We start from the raw sequence: 22,191 nt of genomic DNA, 5'->3' as shown, positions 1-22,191 counted from the left end.
ACCCTTTAAGTGGCACATCTTAAAATTTGCATTCAACCCAGTGGGGTGAAGTGTAAACTGTAAATCCAGCACATTTCATGTTGTGCAATCATTCTCTGGAAATTACCACCTCCAATTCTTCCTCATCGTACATATTGCCCCAAGGTCTAGGATATTTGCATTGTGGTGGTGTGTAAAATTGGAAGATACGCTATTATGCTGCATAAATCTTTGTGATGTTTCTAATGTGTTCTCTATCCAGGGTTGTTAATTTGTTGTTCTGCCTACATATTGCTAGCCACATGTAAAAAGTTGCATTTGTGCTATTGTAGGCAATGAGATTCTTTTAGAAGTGTTTTTTGTTGTTTGTTTTTTTGTTTAATTATGTGATTGACATATTCCTTTCGTCATTAACTCTACTGGTTCTGCACGTGGCATGTTCGTTACATCTATGAAAACCTTTTCTTTCTTTGAGGTGACTATTATTTGTGCTGGGTTTAATGCAACTTTTGACCAACCTAGTTTTGATTGGAATCCGTGGCTTAATCGGTAATTATTCATTCAAGAGCATATCCTTTTTTAGTATATACCAATTGTAGCGGAGCTCCCTGTACCCCAACTGGCTACCTCCATTAAAGGACCACTTACTAGCTGGAACAGGGGACAAACCGCAGCACTTCTGCCCACAGTTGCCGTGGCTTTACCGGGGCCCCGGAACCGCTCTCTCCCGGAGCCAAATGGGGAACTCGCTTTGGCAACCTCCAGGCACTGGATGACACTCAGTCCTGGGAGCTCTAGTCCTAACCAGGGCTTTCCCCGTTGAATCCTCCACACTGGAACAGAAATAGCCCTTTCCCCTCCCAGTAACCAGATGACACATAGTTCTGGGAGTACAAGCTGGAATGCTTTAATGGCAGCCACAACTGGCCTTATATGCATGTCCCCATGCAAGGGGCACTCCCCCTGGACCTGAGAGTAAACCACAGTAGAAACAAATACACAATTACATTGGCTCTCAGATCCAGGACACTCCCATACATAATCAGGTAATCCCTCCATTGTGCCTGGGAGATAATTGGATTATGAACTGTACTAATCTAATCCAATTATTCTAAGCACAGAAAAAAACGTACTTTTTCCCAAACACCCCAAAAGTACCCTAAAAATTAGAAACCCACAAAAGTTATATCCCCTGATAGCCCTGATCTGGGTGACCAACATATCCAAAAATCACCCGGATCAGTTCAGGGGTTCAGGTAAGTCCTTTGTTTGACCGACTGCATGCATGGTCCCATGTCCAAAACAGTTCCAGAGAATCAAGGCTTGCAGTCTGTCTAGTTCGGTAGTTTAAAAACAAACTACCGAACATAGTCAATAGTCTTACCCTGGAGCTTGTTCCCCTTATTCGTGGGAACGTTTCTACCAAACAGTGTCTTTCTAAGTGTTGTCGAACCGAATGCAGGAGTTCATGGAAGTCCATCAGTGTTCGGTAGTTTGTGTCTGAAAATAGTTACATTAACCTGATGACCAAACACCGCTGCCTGGTTTCATGCGAACAAGATGACCTCGTGGTCATCCATAGGAATTGCACCCACCCAGACGAACACTTAGAACACTGCGGTGAAAATTGCTACACATTATCAATTAGGCTTAACAAGCTCCAGGATGGTCTCCGGTTCGTGAAGCTGTTGGGTTCCCAAACCATATAGTCCAAATACACGAGCAGAGACTGTTATATAACATTTTACAGAGTCCATGGTCTGTGGGCAGTAGGCTGTCAAGCAGGCTCCTCCAGGAACTCGTGGCAAACTCACTTGAAAGGGGACTTTGGCGCACCAATTTTTCCTAATCTTTTTTTAAATGTGATGTTCTATTTAATAAAATCTATAATAATACGGGTTAATTTTTTTTCTTCTCTGTTTTTCATATGAGTCTTTATTTTATTCTTTAACAATTGGATCCTGTCTATAATCCTTACTTTTTCTAAATGTAGTTCTGATTCCTCTTCGTTGCACTCTTTCTCCCAAAAATGATATCTTACTTCACATGTCTGTTTCATATATTCTGCAATGTCATTGCAGTTTCTTCTGAATTAATTATATGGACCATTTTTTACCATGTTGAATTGTGGCAGCTGCAGAGCAGAGTAAAATTAAATGGCCTTCATGTTGCAGTGATGGATGGTTTGGGTCTAAGGAAGAGAGATAAGATCGTTACTTAAAAGGAATTTACTGCTGGGTGTGGCAAGCAGGGTTGGGGGCGGGAGGAGGAATGGAGCAGGTCAGCCATTTGTCATAAACAGTTAAGTATTTGCTAACCAAAATTCTAACAGCTAGATTATTAACTACATGTAACCGCAAGTACAAAAATCCAAGTAATCTTTGAATAGAAGCATAATACCCTCCTCTACATATTGTCTTCACTCCTTTTTTTTATAAATCTCTTTATTAAGGGATTAATAAGAACGACATGTCAGAGTGATAGGACACGCAGGTCCAGCATTTTGAGTGAAAACAACAAAATATAACAGGTAGATAATGGCTTTTAACATTCACTAGGTATTCAATAGCGGTCTAGACAATAAAATATCTACGACAATTAAGGCTGGTCCTGTATAAGTGTATTTTCAAAATGTGAAAGGATTTAAGCGGCAGTAATCCAGCCGATAAAACGCTTTAAATACTAGATTATGGGTTGAAGCGTCTCAGGTGTAAACAGGTAATGTCCGGGATCGAGCCCTCCATTACGTACCGTACACGTTATAAATATCTATTATGTTGTTTGCTCACCTACACGCTTAAGTTTGGGAATGCTATATCTGAAAATTAAATGGCTAGTGGTACCGATACCAGGGCAAAGAAAAAACAAGCAAGGAAGAAACCCCTGGTGTATGAAGGGTGGATTCACGTGCCTTGGTGAAGACCTCAGGCCCCGTGTAAACTTGGGAGACGAGACCTATAACTAATAAAGGCCTCATATGTGACCCATCGATGGTCCCCTCCAGCTCAGCTCTGGATCTGGCCAGTTGGCCATTTCAACGCGCATGAAAGAAGAAAAAACAAAAAGGGGAGGGGGACATAAGGAGGTTCACCATCTCAAGTTTCAGAAGTAAAGTGTGTTATGTAAGTTGTAGCGTGTGCTGTCAGTGCATAAGCAGGAATTGTGTCGGGGGTGTATCACATCTATAACCCACGGTTCGGTGGATATCATCCCTTCATAAGATAGGTAATAATCAAATTCGATAGTCAGGTAGTTCAGTCCGTGAGCGATTTCTTTATAGTGTTGTTGTCGTGTGTGTATCTCGGATCTCCACATCATGTATTAAGGTCGAAGTGTGCAGTCATTATCTCACAGTGAGCGTCTAAAGGACTCCTCCGGTCTGAGTCCGGAACCTCGGCAACCGACATGGGTAAGGAAGGGGGTGAGGGGGGAGAATAGGAATGGGACAGAAAGGGTATTGCTCCCTCTGCCTAGCTCGGCACGGCCCCCGCGCCAGACGCGCCCCTGTCCCCGCGGCATCGAGAAATATACATGAACCACGGCGTCCACATCTCCGCATGCTTCGTTTCCCTGCCAGTTAGAGCAGAGTAGGCTGCTTCAGCACTTTGGATTTCCTCCACCCTAAGAATCCATTCGGATTTGGAAGGTGTATCAGGTTTTTTCCAGTGAGCTGGAACGTTGGCTTTAGCGGCGTTGAGTAAGTGCCGCAAAATCGATTTCTTGTACGATGAAATAGAGGACGACGTGATATGTAGAAGGGCGAGTTCCGCCGACCAGTCCGGAACATCCCCCAGGATCTGTACGATCGTGTCCCTGATCATCTCCCAATACGGGGTAATAGCCGTGCAGGTCCACCAGATGTGTAGAACCGTTCCGCTCGCTTCCTGACATCTCCAGCATACAGAAGGTATGGAGGGGAATATACGGTGCAATAAGGTCGGCGTCCTATACCAATGGGAGATGAGTTTATAATTCATCTCTTGGTAATAAGAACTCATGGAGCTCTTATGCTGCCATAATAATGCTGTATCCCATTGTTGTACCGTGAGAGATGTTCCAAGTTGTTCTTCCCATTGTCTCTTGAACGTCTGAGACGTCGTTACTTGATTGGTTTGGAGGTATGTATATAGGACCGAGATAGCATGCTCCACAGCCGTGCCTTGGTCACAGAGGTTCTCGAACCATGTGAGGGGCCTGTGCAGTTTGTCTTTATGAGGTAGTGTTTCATAGAAGTGCTGTAATTGGAAGTATCGAAAGCATATGAGAGGCGTGCGTGGTCTGTCGCCCATCATCGAAGGCAAGGTCCGCAGCCTCCCGCCCTCAAGGGCTCTGTGGATGGGTATATACGTCCCTGTGTCCTGCAAGGGCCAGGCTACGGGGGGGAGTCCCCCACCTATGGCCTCATTATGCGAGATCGGGAGCATCGGGCTCGGGGATGGGGATATGCGGTCCAACTGTCTCACAGATCTCCAGCCCACCAAAGTCTGGTAGGTCAGTCCCTCGACCGGGTGGCGGGTCGGCGATCGCCTCGGGGAGCCCCATATGTGTTCCTCCAATGTCGGGCCTATAAGACCTTTATCAAGTGTCACCCATTGCTTGGTGGAGGGTGTTATATGCCAATCCAGGATGCGCTGCATTATCGCGGCTTGGTAGTATTTCTTGAAGTCGGGTAATGCCAACCCACCCTGGGTTCTAGGTCGACAAATGATTTCGTGCCGGATCCGAGATCGACCGCCTCTCCAGATATATTTGAGCACTGCCGTCTTCAGGGTAGAAAAGAAGACCAGCGGTAGGGCTAGAGGTATTGTTTGCATTAGGTACAGAATCCGCGGCAGGATGTTCATCTTGATTACCGCGACTCTGCCGTGCCAAGTGATGTGTGGGTGTGCCCATCTGATGAGGTCCGAAAGTACGGTCTTTAATAAGGGTGCGAAGTTGTGTTGGTACATGCTATTTGGGTCTTCTGACACCCAGACCCCCAGGTATTTCATTTTGTCATGACACCAATGAAATGCGAACTCTGTTTCCAGTGAGCGGAATTCCTCTGAGGGGAGCGTGATGTTCAAGACCTCACATTTCGAAACATTGAGCTTAAATCCGGAGATTTGCCCGAATCTATCGAATTCCTTAAGTAGGCACGGCAGCGTGATCCTAGGGCTGCGGACGAAGAAAAGAAGATCATCCGCGTATGCTGCCACTTTGTGTTGTGTCCCTTTCCAATCGTAACCATGGATGTCTGGGTTGTTGCGAATCGCTTGTAAGAGGGGTTCCAGAGTGAGGGCGAACAGTAAGGGCGATAGCGGGCATCCTTGTCGGGTTCCGTTGCTAATTGCGAAATCCCCGGTTGTAGCCCCGTTCACCCTCACAGACGCTCGTGGGCTGCTATATAGCGCGGATATCCACGCAAGTAGTCTCTGCCCACAGCCTCGTAAACGGAGGGTCTCTAGCATATACTTCCAGTTGACACGATCAAATGCCTTTTCGGCATCGGTAGACAGCAGGAGCAGTTGTGTCCCCGATTTTCTAGCGTGGTGCTGGATGGAAAAAAGTCTCAATGTGCTATCTCGAGCCTCCCTACCTGGAATAAAGCCTGTCTGGTCAGGATGTATAAGATCCGGGAGCAGATGTTTAAGACGGGTGGCTATGACCTTCGTGAACAGCTTGGCATCGATATTTAGTAAGGAGATCGGCCTGTAGCTACCACATTGTAGGGGGTCTTTCCCCGGTTTCAGTAAGACCGTGATGGTGGCAGCCAAGGATTCCGTCCCCAGGGATCCGCCTTCACCAACTGCATTGACTGCCTTAGAAAGCCAAGGCAGCAATGTATCAGTAAAGTTTTTGTAGTATCCCGTGGGGAAACCGTCTGGTCCGGGGGCCTTGCCCGTTTTGGAGGTCTTGAGGGCCGCTGATAGTTCTTCTATGGTTATCGGGGCATCCAGACGTGTGGCAGACTCTTGGTCTATCACTTTAGTAATTGTGTCGGTCAAATAGTCCCGTGACGAGTCGTGTATGCTCGGGACTGTAGGGGTTCCATTATGACCATAGAGGTTATATAGTCGTTCATAGTACAATCGGAACTCTTCCGCAATTGTCTGCGGGAACTGGGATACTTCTCCCGAGGTCAGCCTGATCTTATGGATTTGTCGTTGGGGTTGGGGGCCTTTCAGTAGTCGTGCCAGATATTTGCCCCCTTTATTGGCGTGTGTGTAGTAGAAACTCTTGGTACGTTGAACTGTGCTAAGATGTCTTTTAAGGATAAGGTCCTTCAACTTCCTCCTCTGTTCCATCAATTCGCCATACGTAGCATTGAGTTGGGAGCGTTTATGTTGGCGTTCCAAGGTAGAGATAGCAGCGTAAACTTCGACCATGCTTTGCATGAGGGCCTTACGCTTCTGGGACGCGATGCGAATGAGCGTGCCCCGAATTACACTTTTGTGAGCCTCCCAGATGGTGATAGGGGAAGAGTCTGAGGTGTTGTTTTCTCTGAAGTATTGTTCCAGTTCCTCTTGGATTAGCGTTTTAACGCCCGGGTCCAATAGTAGAGATGGGTTGAGCCTCCAGGTCCATTTTTTCGGTCTGTACAGAGGTGAGTTCAGCTCAATCTCGACTGCGCCGTGATCTGACCAGGTGGTCGTTCCAATGTCGGCCCCGCGGAGATGGGAGAGGCCTTCCCTCGCGATAAAGATATAATCTATGCGTGAATAACGATTATGGAGTGCGGAGTAATAGGTGTAATCCTTTGTTGAGGGATGAAGAGCCCTCCAGCAATCCACTAATCGTAACGAGTCGAGTGACTGCCTTATTGACCTAATGTTGCGTTGTGGTATGCAGCTATGACCCGTGGAGGAGTCCAGGGTCGGATCGAGTGGGGCGTTGAAGTCCCCTCCCATCACCAGTATCCCATCAGTGAAGTCCTCTAGTTGGAGTAAGACATTGCGTATAAATGGTGCTTGTCTTTTGTTGGGGACATAAATATTCGCTATCGTATATATCTTATCCGCTATGGTGCCTTTGAGGAAGAGATATCTCCCCTGTGAGTCCTGAGCGCGTTCCAGTTCTTTAAAATCCAGTTCCGTCGCAATTAATATGGCTACACCAGATTTGTGAGCTGTAGGGTGGTTGCAAAAGTAGTTAACCGGGTAGTGTCTACTTCGCAGTCCTGGTGCCGAACCCTCCTTGAAATGCGTTTCTTGTAGCAAGGCAATTGAGGTGCGTTTCTTCCTCAATTCACGTAGCAGGTGCGTTCGCCGTTCCGGGATGTTGAGTCCCCTGCAATTCTGGGTGAGGAATCTCAGAGGTGCACTCTGGAATGCCATACTTCCCTATTCGTGCCGGCAGAGCTCCCGAACGGAGGAGGACCGTATGGTATCCTCAAGAAGCCGGGAGGCTAAGGGCTACCGCGTACCCGGCGGGCGGGCCAGAAGCCGAGCGGCAAGAAGGGGGGGGGGAGGGTGTGTGTAGGGAGGGCAAGGGTAGTGCGGGGAGGAGCGGGCAATAGCAGTAGTCGGACGCCGGCGAGCCGGAGACAGTACAGGAGGGTCAATCTAACAGTGTCTTGTGTGTGTGTGGTTAGTCGTGTGACTGTATGTAGGTAATTTCCCAGGAACCAGTGAGCGTCCCAAGTTATGATTCCCTAAACCGGTTGAAGAAAAGTCTCGCGCGGTAACCGGTTGCGGGTGAAGTTAGCTCCGGGTCCAGCCCAGGAGACCAAGTTCCTTCCGTCCGGTCACCAATTGACTTGCGCGAGTAGATGTTGCAGAGAACGTGGGTCAAGCCCCGGCCAAGCGAGGTGTCAGAGAGTCGATGGGTCAAGTATGAGGGCTTCCACTCCACCACACCCCTCAATTTGAGCTTTGAGCAAACAGTAACAACATGGGAACGTTGCACGCCATAAGTGGAGCGAGCCGTCAATAACTTTAAACATCAGAAATATATATACAATACACAATTCTCCCCATGACCCAACCTGAGGATCCCCATTGGACCCGTGTCCCTCTAGCTCCTACTCCTAGGACCAACGCGCCAGTGGCCACCCCGGGCGGGAGTAATCGTAGGTGTATCACCACATGGGGGGGGGGGGGGGTTGGATGGGGGGGAGATGTGCAGGCTGCACTTGCGTCAGGTGAGTAGAGTTAAGGATAAATGCTGTGCCCACTGATGTGAGCCCGTGGGCCTGGGACGTAGCGGGTGGCGAACCATGCAAATGCTCCCCCTACTGGGGAGGGGGGGGGGGGGGGGGGGGGGGGGGGAGACACGCCAAGTAACCATTGGTAAGTATAAGTTTTCATACGCTTTCATGAGCCCTAAGGCTCGGAGTATGGCGGCGGTCCTTGTATGTGTTCCATCAATCGGGGGAGGGGGGGGGGGGGGGGGGTAAGGTGCGCTAGAAATGCTATGGAAGTGAGACGCAGGCCTTCATAACTTTTCGTGCAATACTGATTAACAATGTACGTGGATACTGGCCCAAAATGAGATGCATGTATTAAATCAATAAAACATCACAATGTGTGGAAAAAGCATGAAACACAATTCACATTTCCCCCCATCTCCCCTCCCAAAGCCAAACAAGACGGAACCCGCAGTTCCCCGTATGTCCCCGTAGAAGAGTAGTTCCCCGCAAAAATTGGGCATATGAATCTAGGCTTGCAACACCCGGGTGGAACTTGTAAGAGGTGCCATCCATAAGGCAACAAGTGTGGACATCCCTCAGTGCCCCCCCATCCCCCCACCCCAAGGCAAGGCGAGCCCGTTTCAACCCTTAAGGAGCTAGCGGTTGGAGATACGTATGGGCCAGTGCCGCTATACCCATGGCACCTCCGCCCGTGCCAGAAGCAGGGTCTGGTTCCCCCCCCATATATGTGCCCCAATCCCCACCACCCAAAGCCCGTGTCCTCTCTTATTAAGCCCAAAGTACAAGGTACCTGAAACTGGGTCATAAATCAAACCTGTGTCCTGCAGATTCTGAGAGGTAGTAACAGCCCTCCGGCAACAGCTTAGGGGCGCATCGTAGTTGGTTAAGAAGGGCGTATGAGGTGTTGGGGGTGCAGTAAGGAGGGTCGTCCCGGGGCTGCATCAGGCGCGTCTGGGTCCAGTTTGGCAAACGGTATCACTCCTCTGGAGACAACGGGTCTCTGTGGCCTCCCATATGTGGAGCATTGGGTGCTCTCCCGCCTCGATGTCTAGGCCCCCTCTGCGGCCTCGGCGGCGGATTCAAAGGACCAAGGATCCAGTCAGGAACCGGCGGTGAGGGAAGGCCCAATTCTTCCATGAAGCGTGGCACCTCTTCAGGCCACCTAAGTGAGAGCCAGCGGTTTTGATGTCTGACTTGCAAGGAGAAGGGGAATCCCCATTTATAAGGTATGTTGCGGTCTCTCAATATCGTAGTGACCGGTCGTAAGGCCCTTCTGGCTTCAAGCGTCATTGGGGAGAAGTCATTATAAAGAGAGACCTGGGTCCCCCGGAAGGGCCAGGTCTGCCTTTCCCTGGCCTTCAACATTATGGCATTTTTTATCGGGAACGAGTGTAAGCAGCAAATTAGGTCACGTGGGCCCTCTTCTGCTGAGCGGGGCCGCAAGGCTCTGTGTGCCCTCTCAAACTTAATTTCTGTCGGAGGTGATGGTTGAAGGAGAGAGCCAAAGAGGTCAGTAAGTGTAGCCACTGCATCCTCCGGCCCCTCAGCCTCAGGCACCCCGCGGACTCGTATGTTGCATCTTCTCCCCCTATTGTCAATGTCTTCCATCTGTCGGCGTAGAGAGAGCAGCATCTCGCCCTGACGGGCTACCGCGGTGTCTGTGGCCGTAGCCCTGGCTGTAAGGGCCTCATTCGCTTCCTCCACCACTGTAATGCGGCCTGCCTGCGCGGTGAGGTCGTTGCGCATCTCCGCTATTTCGGACCGCATGGTGTCCTGAATTGTGGCGATAATGGCCTGGAGGTCAGCTTTCGTAACCACTGACTCCTTTAGGTCTTGCAGGGAGGCCTCAATGCGGCTCAGGGCTGGTACCTCCGCGTCCGGTGCCGATGTCGTGGGCGCCGCCATCTTGGGGCTTGGAGAGCCTCCGCTCGATCCGATTTGCGGCTGTAAGAAGCCGTCCAGCGGTCCCTGTTGTGGGTTCTTAGGGGTTTGGGGGTGCTCCGGGCGTTTTGTGCGACCCATGAAGTTAGTGGATGCGTGCTTATGTAGCTATTTGGGGTCCGGTGGAGCGGAGCTCACTCTTCACGCGGCCATCTTGGCTAGAGCCGGAACCACGCCTCTTGTCTTCACTCCTTATAACCCCTCCTTTGTCAGCAGGTTTAATTATTTTATAATTTTGCCCCAGTTCTTTAATTGCCTTCCCCTTTCAGCTTTGCTAAGATTGTTTGAGTTTTGTCTATTCTCACAGTTTGTGTATATTCTCTGTCATCTATAGTCACTGAATGAAACATTGCCATTCTAGGTGAAATATGCTGTGTGAGGGGGAAAAAAATAGATTTAGGTTTAAAGTCACTGTGTAAATTGAGCCAGATCATATTCATAATTTATTTTTTATTTTTGTATTTTTTGCATCAAAGTTTCATTTCATGGGTTTCTTGGAGAAAGTATTTGCAAAGGCTCAGATTCCTAATGAATCTCTTCATGTCTGTCATACATTTGAATTTATCAATGTTGTTTGTTGGTCCATATTTTAGGCCTTTTATTGAGAGACAAAATTGATGTAGATTGACCCATGGATGTCTGGTTAAACATACCCTTTAGTTCCACGTTTTGGTTTTTTCTTCTTCCTCCTCTATTTCTTCTATACTTGTAGATATCTGCCTAAAAAACATTACTTCCCTTTGTGGATTTCTAACGGGACAGAAACTTCTCTTCTACCTTTTGGTAGCAGTTTAATTCCTAGTATTTTTATTTTTTTTATGGTGTCATTGTTTTTCTTTTCAGACCTTTTTGTAGTTATAGAGTTTGTTGTCCTGTATCAAAATTTGGGGTTTAGTCTTTAATCCAGCTTCCTCAGGTTTGGCCTTCCCTTAGATAGATGGGAAAAATAAATGTCTTCTGATATTTCCCTCTTGTTGGTCCTCTGCTCCTAGATCCCCTTATTAGTGTCTAAATTTGCCTACCCATCGGGATCGGAGTAGGATTTGCTTTGTCATGTCAGAGATTAGGCCTCATTGTTCTTAATTTTGAATTGCCGTGGTTGTCTTTACCAAAGCTCTTTACCTTATCCAATTTTTTTTTAATCTCCTAGATCTCTCAAGGTAAAAGACAGATAAGGGCTGCGCCACATGCAATAAAATAGAGTAAAATATAATAGAAAAAAATAGATCGGTTGGATAAAAATAAATTTAAAGTAAATACTGCGAGTCTTATTCTAAATGTGCAAATTGACACATATAAAAGTCTCTCATTCAGAAGGTAGGTTCAACTGCGGTTCTTGGTACTTAGGGGGTCTTGTAGTCTTGGGTCTCCGTATGTGGGTGAGAAGAAACACAAAGAAGACCTAATAGTGCAGTAAGCCAGGGCTAAATAGGCCTGTTTTTAAATAATAGTATTGCACTCACATTTGAGAGAGCTATCGCCAGCTCTAGTAGGAATCTCCTATAGTGGTATAATCCCCACTATTTAGGATACGGTGGTGGTGGGTCTTGGCTGGTAGTTGTCTGGATGCTCAAAGACAAAAAAAAAATAAAAAAGGCCACAGATAGTGCTCTCAGTAAGACACAGTAATTATATGAATAAAAAAGTTCTACTTACAGACATAGAGCAGGCTCGCTGCTCTGTGGAATCAGCGTTGGTGGTATAATCCCCACCTGTGGATATACTTGGGAGTAGTAGTTGATAGAACAGAAGTATAAAATAAAATCAACTAATTATGTATAAAAGCCAGGAAGGATAAATGATTAAAGGTACAACAATAAAAAGTCCTTTATTACTTCGATTTAAAAAAAAAATGTAAAAAATCCAGATATCTCAAGTATATCTTCTTTTTCATTAATCTCATTTTCCAGTTCATTCATTTTTGCAATAATTCGATGCATTCTGCCCTTACTCTTGTTCCTCTAGATGGGGTTCTAAACAGTTTGTGTGTGTTTTTTTTAGTTTTTTTTTATATCTTTTAATATCTTTTGATCTGTACTCCATAATTATTCTTTGAAAGTAAATGAACAATCTTCCATGGCTTCATACCATTTTTCTTTAGAGTCCCTGGCTTCTATTGAAAATGCAGGGTCTTTGAATAATCTCAAACCTCTTGGGGTGATGTTAGCTATGATGGTCACTCCCCATTTCATTTTCATTTCTTGTTTAAGGAGTTTTATTTGACAAATTCAGTATAATCTTTCTATTATCCATGTTTGAAACCTTGTCATTCACTATTGTGTCGCCGAAACATTTGGCAGCATGTATGGATACTTGTCTTCTCAATTTACGTTTACTTGTAGAAATGGTCTTTTCTCTGTACCAATCTTCCTCTTCTCTGTCATATCCCCCCACTTTCCTCATCTTTTCCATAAGTGAGGAGATGAGTGGAGATATCGAGCCCTGCCCAAAGCGCACACATTTTTACTAACACACACTGTTACGCAATCTGTCTTATCACAAAGTCCATTGTAAAGGCTATTATGGTTTGATTATCACACATTTTAGAAACTTGCACTGCCCTAAACAGATTGTGGTTAAACAAACCATTTTATCTCCAGTTCAACAGTGAATTCAACTTTGATAATGTATAAAAACACCTGCTTGGGGAATGGAACATTCACTGTGTGCTTTGATATCTGGATTGGATTGAATCATAAATCCTTTTTTTTTTATACCTAAAATGGATTTGCGTTAAAGTTGCTCTGTCACTGTTTGGCAACTTTGCATGATTTGCAAAGAATCCCGACCGTGATATTGCTGCTCGGGGTCCAGTGGCTGAATTGGTGTGGGGAGTGGGAAGCAGCAGGCACAAGTGAGATTTACTTACCTGAGCCTGTCCCTCCGCTGGTGCCGAAATCCTCTTCCTGCTGCTCCTCTTCAACTCCTGGTGCTTCAGCTACCAGGAGCCCATGTCAGTGCGGTACTCTCACACTTAAACGAAAGTACAGCAATGAGGTCTATGGTGGATCCCGTGAGACAACGATTCTTCCATTGAAAGACCTTCATTTTCTTACAGCAATTACTAGCGACAACTGGTGGAAATGGCAAGTCCTTGCTTTGTCTCAAAATATCTTTTGACTGGGTTGCAATTTGTGACATTCCAACACAGTTGATATGAGTAGGGGGTACCAGTGCAGCTTTAAATTGTACTTATCACAGTACACACAAATTTACTTTAAGGAGCATTACATTTTATTCATACATATTTTAATTTCTTTAAATAAAAATAAATCTGGTCACTGCCACACCTGTCAGTCAACCAATCTGTCAGCCGGATAAAAGTTATGGCGCGGATTAAATGACCAGGAAAAGCCTAGGAACAATCATCCAGGCACTTATCATGCTCTCCATCACAGATCTTCTTAAGCAAGCGTTTCTCCATTCTGATGCCAACGTGCTGGCAGTGAAGCCAACGTGTCGGCATAATTAGAGAAGATATCCCTGTATGACATTTGCAGCTAGCTTGTTTTAAATGTCAGATTTTCTTTCTGTCTCTTTTCCTTTTACTAACTTTCAACTGAAAAAAGCTGGGCATGTAACATCAGCAATCTGATGTTCCAAAAACTCTTCCATCTTTTGATGAAAGCTATATGGAACTGCAAACCACAAAAAGAGGAATGATTTATTATACACTTAAATAATTTGCATGAAACTCCTTAAAATGAGACCCATGGCAGCTATATATTGGTGATTGAACATCCTGATTTGATTTGGTAATCTAAAAGACACACTTTATTATTATTATTACTAGAATTCGTATTATACCTTTATTGTTACTGTCTTTTAACTAGCATTGGTCGTTGTGACATTTTTTTGGGAAATTATATTTAGACCACTGGCTGAATAAAAGGTGAATCTGTAGAGTGTTCGTTTTACTAATATTGGTAAAACAAAATGGCAAATTTAATACGGTTTCTTCTTTACTGGTCCAGTAACACTGATTGGAAGGCCAGGGAATGTGTCTTTCCTTTTAAGCACTTTTCATGGGTATTATATATTGTCTTACATATATCATGGGCATTATATATTGTCTTACATAGACCTATGCTACCTGCCAGCAAATATCTCAGTGGAAAAACTGCCAGTAGAAAACTGGTGAACTATAGTCTGTCCCTCTCTATGGTCTATAATCCTATGGTAGGTGTTTTTTTTTTATAGACAGCCCAGTATACAGTTTTAAAAACTGGTCTGTGAGCAGACTGTTATACTCACAGGCATACTGGCATGCACACACAACTTGTACAAAATTCAAGGGACACTAGTTGACAAAGCAACGTTATCTTCATGAAGCCGTTTTTGTGTATATATCATGCATCTGAAGTTTCACTGTTCAATTCACTGCCGTTTAGGCGTTAATTAGATTTTGTTTCTATTTATGCAACTCTAGCAACACTTCCCCTCTCTGTGACTGACACAGCCTGAATGAAAAAAAAACAATGGTTTAATTTTCAATCAGATGTAACTTACTTTAAAAGTTATCTCCTTCTCTGTAATTTCAACTTAAATTGAGCAGTGAGACTGCGGGGGCATGATCTATCCACCAAAACTGCTTTATTAAAGGACCACTATAGTGCCAGGAAACCACCCTCAGGGACCCCCTCCCGCCGGGCTCTGGAGAGAGGAAAGGGGTTAAAACTTACCTTTCTCCAGCGCCGGGCAGGGAGCTCTCTTCCTCCGATCCTCCTCCTCTCCTCCCATTCGGCTGAATGCGCACGTGCGGCAAGAGCTGCGCGCACATTCAGCCGGTCTCATAGGAAAGCATTATCAATGCTTTCCTATGGACGCTTGCGTGCTCTCACTGTGATTTTCACAGTGAGAATCACGCAAGCGCCTCTAGCGGCTGTCAGTGAGACAGCCACTAGAGGATTTGAGGGCTGGATTAACCCATTTATAAACATAGCAGTTTCTCTGAAACTGCTATGTTTATAAAAAAAAAATGGGTTAACCCTAGCTGGACCTGGCACCCAGACCACTTCATTAAAGGGACACTATAGTCACCTGAACAACTTTAGCTTACTGAAGCAGTTTTGGTGTATAGAACATGCCCCTGCAGCCTCACTGCTCAATCCTCTGCCATTTAGGAGTTAAATCCCTTTGTTTATGAACCCTAGTCACACCTCCCTGCATGTGACTTGCACAGCCTTCCATAAACACTTCCTGTAAAGAGAGCCCTATTTAGACTTTCTTTATTGCAAGTTCTGTTTAATTAAGATTTTCTTATCCCCTGCTATGTTAATAGCTTGCTAGACTCTGAAAGAGCCTCCTGTATGTGATTAAAGTTCAATTTAGAGATTGAGATACAATCATTTAAGGTAAATTACATCTGTTTGAAAGTGGAACCAGTTTTTTTTGCATGCAGGCTCTGTCAATCATAGCCAGGGGAGGTGTGGCTAGGGCTGCATAAACAGAAACAAAGTGATTTAACTCCTAAATGACAGTGAATTGAGATTGCAGGGGAATGATTTATATACTAAAACTGCTTTATTTAGCTAAAGTAATTTAGGTGACTATAGTGTTCCTTTAAGCTAAAGTTGTATTTGTGACTATAGTGTCCCTTTAATATAAGCATCCAATCTGAATGGCAGATGTCTGTAAGTTATTCTTAGAGCTAGGAAAGGGTTTGGGGTACTCAATGCCCCCTTAACTTTGCAATAATACAAAGCTGTTATAGTTCTTAGAATAACCCTGTAAACATACAATACCTATTGTAAAGTGAGAAGAGATAAAACTGAACCAGGAAATGCTCAGATCTCATGCTCCATCCTTGACTAAAAACATGGGAGACATTGATATTGGTAATACAAACTTGTAAATGGCACATTAAAGGACCACTATAGGCACCCAGACCACTTCTGCTCAATGAAGTGGTCTGGGTGCCAGGTCCATCTAGGGCTAACCCCATGTTTACATTAGGGTTAATCCAGCCTCTAGTGGCTGCCCGGTGCTGGAGAAAGGTAAGCCTTTAACCCCTTCCTCCCCCTAGAGACCGGCAGGGGGGGAGCATGAGGGTGGGGGGGACGAGACCTATTAACACTATAGTGCTAGGAAAACAAGTTTTTCCTGGCACTATAGTGGTCCTTTAATAATGGTGAGGGGCCAGTTCAATGCAGTGTTTACATTACAGCCTAGTGATAACTTCACTGGCCACTCCTTAGATAGCTGTTAGAGATCCTTCCTGGGTCATGGCTGCCTAAAATGCATCCAAACGTTCAATGTCTCCTCCCTCTGCATGCAGACACTGAACTTTCCTCATAGAGATTAATTGATTCAATTCATCTCTATGAGGAGACGCTGATTGGCCAGGACTGTGTTTAAATTGCGCTGGCTCTGCCCCTGATCTGCCTCTTTGTCAGTCTCAGCCAATTCTATGGGGAAGCATTGTGATTGGATCAGGCTACCACTTCTGATGATGTCAGCAGGCAGTGGGCAGGTCTAAAGAAAACAGGGACAAAATATGCAGCTTCAGGATTGAATAAAAGTAAGTTTTACTATTTTTAGGGAGGCGTAGGGGGCTAGATGGTGGGTTTAACCCTATAGGGTCAGGAATACAGGTTTGTGTTCCTGACCCTATAGTGCTCCTTTAAATAGCTTTGCAAACTTGGGCTAAAACAAAAGGGTGGATATTTTCCAATTTAACTACTGTGGCCCAATTTTTTTTAGTTTTGATCTTTTCTTTTTAATTTATTGTTATTACATAAGTTCTAAGTGATACTTTTTTTTTAAATTTGTGGATCTTGTCTTTCATTTAGGGATCTGTTTTGGTTGAAACAAACATTGAAGAGAGATGTATGCCACCTCAAGATGGTAAGTGGGTGGACTAATAAATATTAATATGTAATAGATTGGTTTTATTCTATATTAATTTTCTATAAACCTTTTTACCCCCACCCCCCTTTTCAAGTTCTAGAGTCAAACAGTAGTGTGTATACAAGATTCATGAAGAACCACAACTGTTATGATCTCATTCCCATCAGCTCAAAGCTTGTTGTGTTTGATACATCTTTGCAGGTAAGTAGTCTAAAACCGGTAAAAAAATAAAAAATAAAAGTGGACCTTAATATTGGATGTTTTTCATCTGCTGTGGACAAGATGAACCTTTGATTTGTTAATCTATCAAAATGTTTATAAAATTTTGATTTTTTTTTTTTTATATTTGACACAAATCAATATGGTTCATTTTAAACTAAGATTATGCTGGAAGTTTGTTTTAAAAATTAGGTATGTGTTTTTTTTTTAGGTTTTTTTATATATATATATACATGAAGGTATCAATGTAATTTATTTCATTGAAATTTAATGCCTACATTGTCTACCTAGTGGTATAGATTTTCTTTGCCACCTATTTTATGAATGCCTTAGTATACATAAGTGCTGTTTAATTCTGTCCTTGGTTCAACTCGGTCTAATGATGGCTAGCGGGTAATAAACAATATTATCAATGTTATACACTAAATAACCGTATCTTGCAGGTTATTTTTTAAACCTCAATAAAACGAGATATATTGATGCAATCTGCTAGGCTATGACATACAACTTTAAGCACACTTAACATTTTAAAAGTATTGCATGTTAAAATAAATACTATTAGTGTGATGGGGAAGCTGAAAACACACATTTTTCCCTCCAAACACACACAATGCACTCTAACTTGCCTCAAAACGTACAGAACATGCACAGCCACAACTCACGCAGCCTCCCTCTTATATTAAGAAATCGGATTTAAAAGGACAGTATATTCCAAACAACTTCTACAGTTCACTGTTGTGCTCATGTTGCAGGGAGTACCTGCCAACCCTTCCTCCACCATCCCCACCAATATTTGTATGCCAAATTCAGCATTTACTTTGTATAGTTAATATGTATATAAAATGTGTGTTTTTTTTTTTAAATACAGGTCAAGAAGGCTTTCTTTGCTCTTGTCAGCAATGGTGTGAGAGCAGCCCCACTTTGGGATAGCAAGAAGCAAAGCTTTGTGGGTAAGTGTTTTGGTGTTAGATTGGAAAGTTCTTTATTTCAGTTTTCCTTTATGACCTTGCACGTTCCCCTCTGATTTAGGCATGTTGACCATCACCGACTTCATCAATATCCTCCATCGTTACTACAAATCTTCCATGGTGAGTTGACATTCTAGTCCTATTGGCGTTCTTCACCTAAGAGTGCAGTAGTGTCTGTCTCTGCTGTAATGGTCACCTAGATTAGGCATTTGTGAACCATGCCATGGCATACAACACTCGCTAAAAGTTAATGGTTAATTGTGTGACATGTGTGTATCTAGTCTGTAATCCTGATGTGTGTTCTTAGGTTGACAGCAGATAAAACTCTATTGATGAATTGTGGTACTTTGATCCCTGTGTTTATCAGGTGCAGATTTATGAGCTCGAGGAACATAAGATTGAGACATGGAGAGGTGAGTTTACCAAAAGTCTTGAATGTTTAGCATTCATTCATTTGAAAATGGAATATGGGGTACAAATTGGGAATTTTGCAATCTACAATTTGATAATATATTATTGAACATAACTAATCTGTCAATGCATCAGTATAGGTGGTTTATATCAGAACTTTGAGCTATACTTTGTTTTTTAATTCATTTAGAACTCTATTTGCAAGATTCTTTCAAGCCTCTGGTCAGCATATCTCCTAATGCCAGGTAAGGGTGTTATTTTGTTATCAGATTTCCATGTTTTTTGGAAATGTATTTTTTTTCTGTGTTTTGTAACTTTTTTTTTTTTTTACCCAATTTTTTCTCTCTTCAGTTTGTATGATGCAGTCTCCTCCCTGATTAAGAATCGTATTCACCGTTTGCCGGTCATCTCTCCTGACTCAGGAAATACTTTGTACATCTTAACACACAAACGAATCCTCAAGTTCCTGAAGCTTTTTGTGAGTTTTGTCAGTTTTATACTTAACCCCCCTTCTTCCATTTACAGCCTCTCATTGTCAATTTTCTTTGGTTTACAGATGTGTGAGTTAGAGAAACCTGCTTTTGTGACTCAATCTTTAAAAGAGCTAGCAATTGGGACATATGACAACATTGCGCTTGTTAATGCCAATACTCCAGTCTTTGTTGCTTTGGGTATATTTGTGCAGAGGCGTGTATCAGCTTTGCCGGTTGTTGATGATTCTGGTAAGTATAGGTCACCTTTTTTTGTTTGTTTTTATTCAGTAGTTTTGTTTTTTTGTTTCTTTTGTGTTAAAATATTTCTAGTCTTAGGCAGTTTAAAAATTTTCTGCATCCTAAGTCCTTGCTGTGCTCTAAAATCATAGCACAGGGGTCTGTAACCTTTTGCATACAAAGTTGCCAGGACCATACGGGCCCGTTGAGGAGATCAAATGATCTCCCCATCTGGCCTGGAGCATCAGGTAGCCTGCAGTCAACACCTCCAGTGGGTGCAGCCACTACAAGTAAACCCCCCTCATGCTTCTCAAAGATTCAAAGCATTGCTTTTTGTTACTATGGCAATGCTCTGTCTTGCCAGAAAAGCCACCGAACAAGCCACAAATGATCTGCACCGCGGAACCCCCACACAACACTATAGACATGCTCCACCACACAACACCAAAAACAGCCCACATATGCAAACTTATCATACAGTCCACACACATACACACACACACACACCCCCCCACAAACAGTCTACGTAAATACACATAATTTCACAGATACCTCCACACAATTCCATAAATAGCACACACCTAACACAACAGACAACCCATAACATAACCCACACACAACCTCACAAACATCCCACATACATGCAAGTAATACTGTAAACCTCTCCCCACATACAATACCACAATATATACATTCGCATAACACCACAGACATCCCTCACACATTCATCACACACATATGAACATGTAACCACACAAAGCAGATAAACACCAACCCAGTGGCAGAATTATCCAACATACATAAATGTTACCTTAAAAAAACAGCCTGAGGGACTTTACTTCGGCACAGCACTTTTAAGTTTGCTTACCATGGGCCTAGTATATCATTGTTATCAAAACTATTTTTTCATTTTTTTTAATCGCACAAACCATAATTCTTTATGTATAGAGACATTACTAGACTATTACTTTTAACATTTTAAATAATTTATTCTGCCTGTAATGTATTTTTTGATCCATTTTTGATTCTTTTATATGCCATGATTTGGTTTAATTTCAGCTGGTTTATGTTTGATTCCTTCGCTTCTCTTTGCTTTGTAGGGCGGGTGGTTGATATTTATTCCAAGTTTGACGTAATTGTAAGTAATTTTGCATCATTTTTCTGCTTATTTAATACAGTTTAACTGCAGAGTTTTAGATGCCAGCAAATCTCATCCCCCTTTTCTGCATTTCACAGAATTTAGCAGCTGAAAAGACCTACAATAATTTGGACATCACAGTGACAAAAGCCCTGGGACATCGCTCTCATTATTTTGAAGGTGTTCTGAAATGCTACCAGCATGAAACTTTGGAGACCATAATCAACCGGCTAGTGGAAGCAGAGGTGAGATGGTTGAGATGTACTGTGATAACTAAGGGTTACAATAGAATGCAGTTTATATGTTCAGTCTAAGTACCATAAGCCCTTTGCATTAATGCAAAACTCTTTGTTGCCCATTTCTATTTTGTCCAAGCAGTGTTCACATCCCTTGAGCCAGATGTGCCACTAATTCTACATGCACATAAAACACATCCCAGTTGGTGCCAGGAGTGCTCTGTAACTGTGAGGTCACAAACTATTTTAGCATCGTTTGGTAACTTACCCTGATCCCGCCAGGCGTGCTTGCAGAACCAGGTTTTCTCCAGTTTGACATCTTACTCTGGTAAAGCACCAGTGCACTCTTGACACCATAACCACTACAACAGGCAAAACTTGTGATCTGTTCTGTTTTTCTATAACTGGTTTATACAAAGGATTGCTGACTCTCCTAGGTTTACAAGATAACTTTTATTTCAGTGATGTGGTAGGATTATTTGGGTGGCTACTTGGAAGGAACTGAGGGGCAAATACAAGGTATCAGATCACACATTGGAAGAGATTTTTTTTGGCAGTTGGTATAGTTTTTACCAGCTGTGTACCTGTGCATACTCTGGGATGGAACCGTCTATTAGCCTCTCTGGTGAGATGGGGACAGTTTGTTTTCAAGTTTATAAAGAATATGTGTGATAGAATGAAATAAAAAGTAATAGTTGGAGTGACTAACTTAAAATTACTTTGTAATGTCAAGCCTGTAAGAAAGGTAGACGTTGCAAAATTGTCTTTAAAACACTATCTGTAAAGAGCATTTTTTAATGCAGACAAAGAAAAATAGGATACAGAAACACCTGCATCCTATAAGCCGAAACATGTTTTTTTCTATCCTGTGTTACCCAGTAAACTGGATTGATTGAGCCTTTGCTGTGGAGCCTGTGATTTGTTTCTGTTTTTATACTGTGTGGAACCACGGAAAACTCCCATTGCTCTGTCTTGAGCGATTTTTCACCTTCACACCTGTATTCCTGAGTGCCACACCAACCTACCTGTCTTTGTATAAAATAAACATTCTCAGGCTCTTCCCATCATGTGACCACTTTGCTTTATTTATCTGTAGGTGCACAGATTGGTTGTGGTGGATGACAACGATATTGTAAAAGGCATAGTTTCCCTTTCAGACATACTTCAATGTCTTGTTATGACAGCTGGAGGTAAGTAGTGACCAATATTTATGGGAACTTTGTCCCAGGGTTTGCCATATTCCTAGCCATTTGAAAATGTGTGTTCACGTTCAGTATATCAATTGTTAATATAGTCTAATGCATTTTGTAGACCATATTTGCACTCTAAAATTACTTCTGATAATCGTTTTAACTTTAGCTTATTGGACTGGCTAGACAAAAGCAAGTTAAAATAACACTATAGTCACCAAAACAAATTTAGCTTAATGAAGCCGTTTTGGTGTACAGGTTATGCCTCTGAAGTCTCACTGCTCAGTTCTTGCAATTCCCTGCAGGGGCATGATCTATACACCAAAACAGATTCATTAAGCTAAAGTTGTTATGGTGACTATAGTGTCCCTTTAAAGATTACTTGTTCACACTAATTTGGATAACAATCTAATTTTCAA

The 22,191-nt window shown here is 43.3% G+C and overlaps 1 protein-coding gene across 2 annotated transcripts in view; it reads left to right on the top strand.

Annotated features, from left to right (window-relative positions):
- Positions 1-22,191, top strand: part of PRKAG1 (protein kinase AMP-activated non-catalytic subunit gamma 1) — a 60,616-nt gene that overhangs the window by 37,140 nt on the left and 1,285 nt on the right. For both annotated transcript variants that reach the window (XM_063444732.1, XM_063444731.1), the window contains exons 2-12: positions 16,843-16,897; positions 16,995-17,101; positions 17,988-18,069; positions 18,149-18,207; positions 18,455-18,500; positions 18,689-18,743; positions 18,850-18,976; positions 19,055-19,220; positions 20,309-20,346; positions 20,445-20,591; positions 21,679-21,772. In XM_063444732.1, the coding sequence (XP_063300802.1) occupies positions 16,843-16,897; positions 16,995-17,101; positions 17,988-18,069; positions 18,149-18,207; positions 18,455-18,500; positions 18,689-18,743; positions 18,850-18,976; positions 19,055-19,220; positions 20,309-20,346; positions 20,445-20,591; positions 21,679-21,772 (976 nt within the window). The remainder of the gene's footprint in view (positions 1-16,842; positions 16,898-16,994; positions 17,102-17,987; positions 18,070-18,148; positions 18,208-18,454; positions 18,501-18,688; positions 18,744-18,849; positions 18,977-19,054; positions 19,221-20,308; positions 20,347-20,444; positions 20,592-21,678; positions 21,773-22,191) is intronic.

This window comes from Pelobates fuscus, chromosome 1 (genome assembly GCF_036172605.1).
Source record: "Pelobates fuscus isolate aPelFus1 chromosome 1, aPelFus1.pri, whole genome shotgun sequence".
Taxonomy (NCBI): domain Eukaryota; kingdom Metazoa; phylum Chordata; class Amphibia; order Anura; family Pelobatidae; genus Pelobates; species Pelobates fuscus.
The sequence above is the reverse complement of the archived record's forward strand: the minus strand, read 5'-3'. Positions and strand labels throughout refer to the sequence as shown.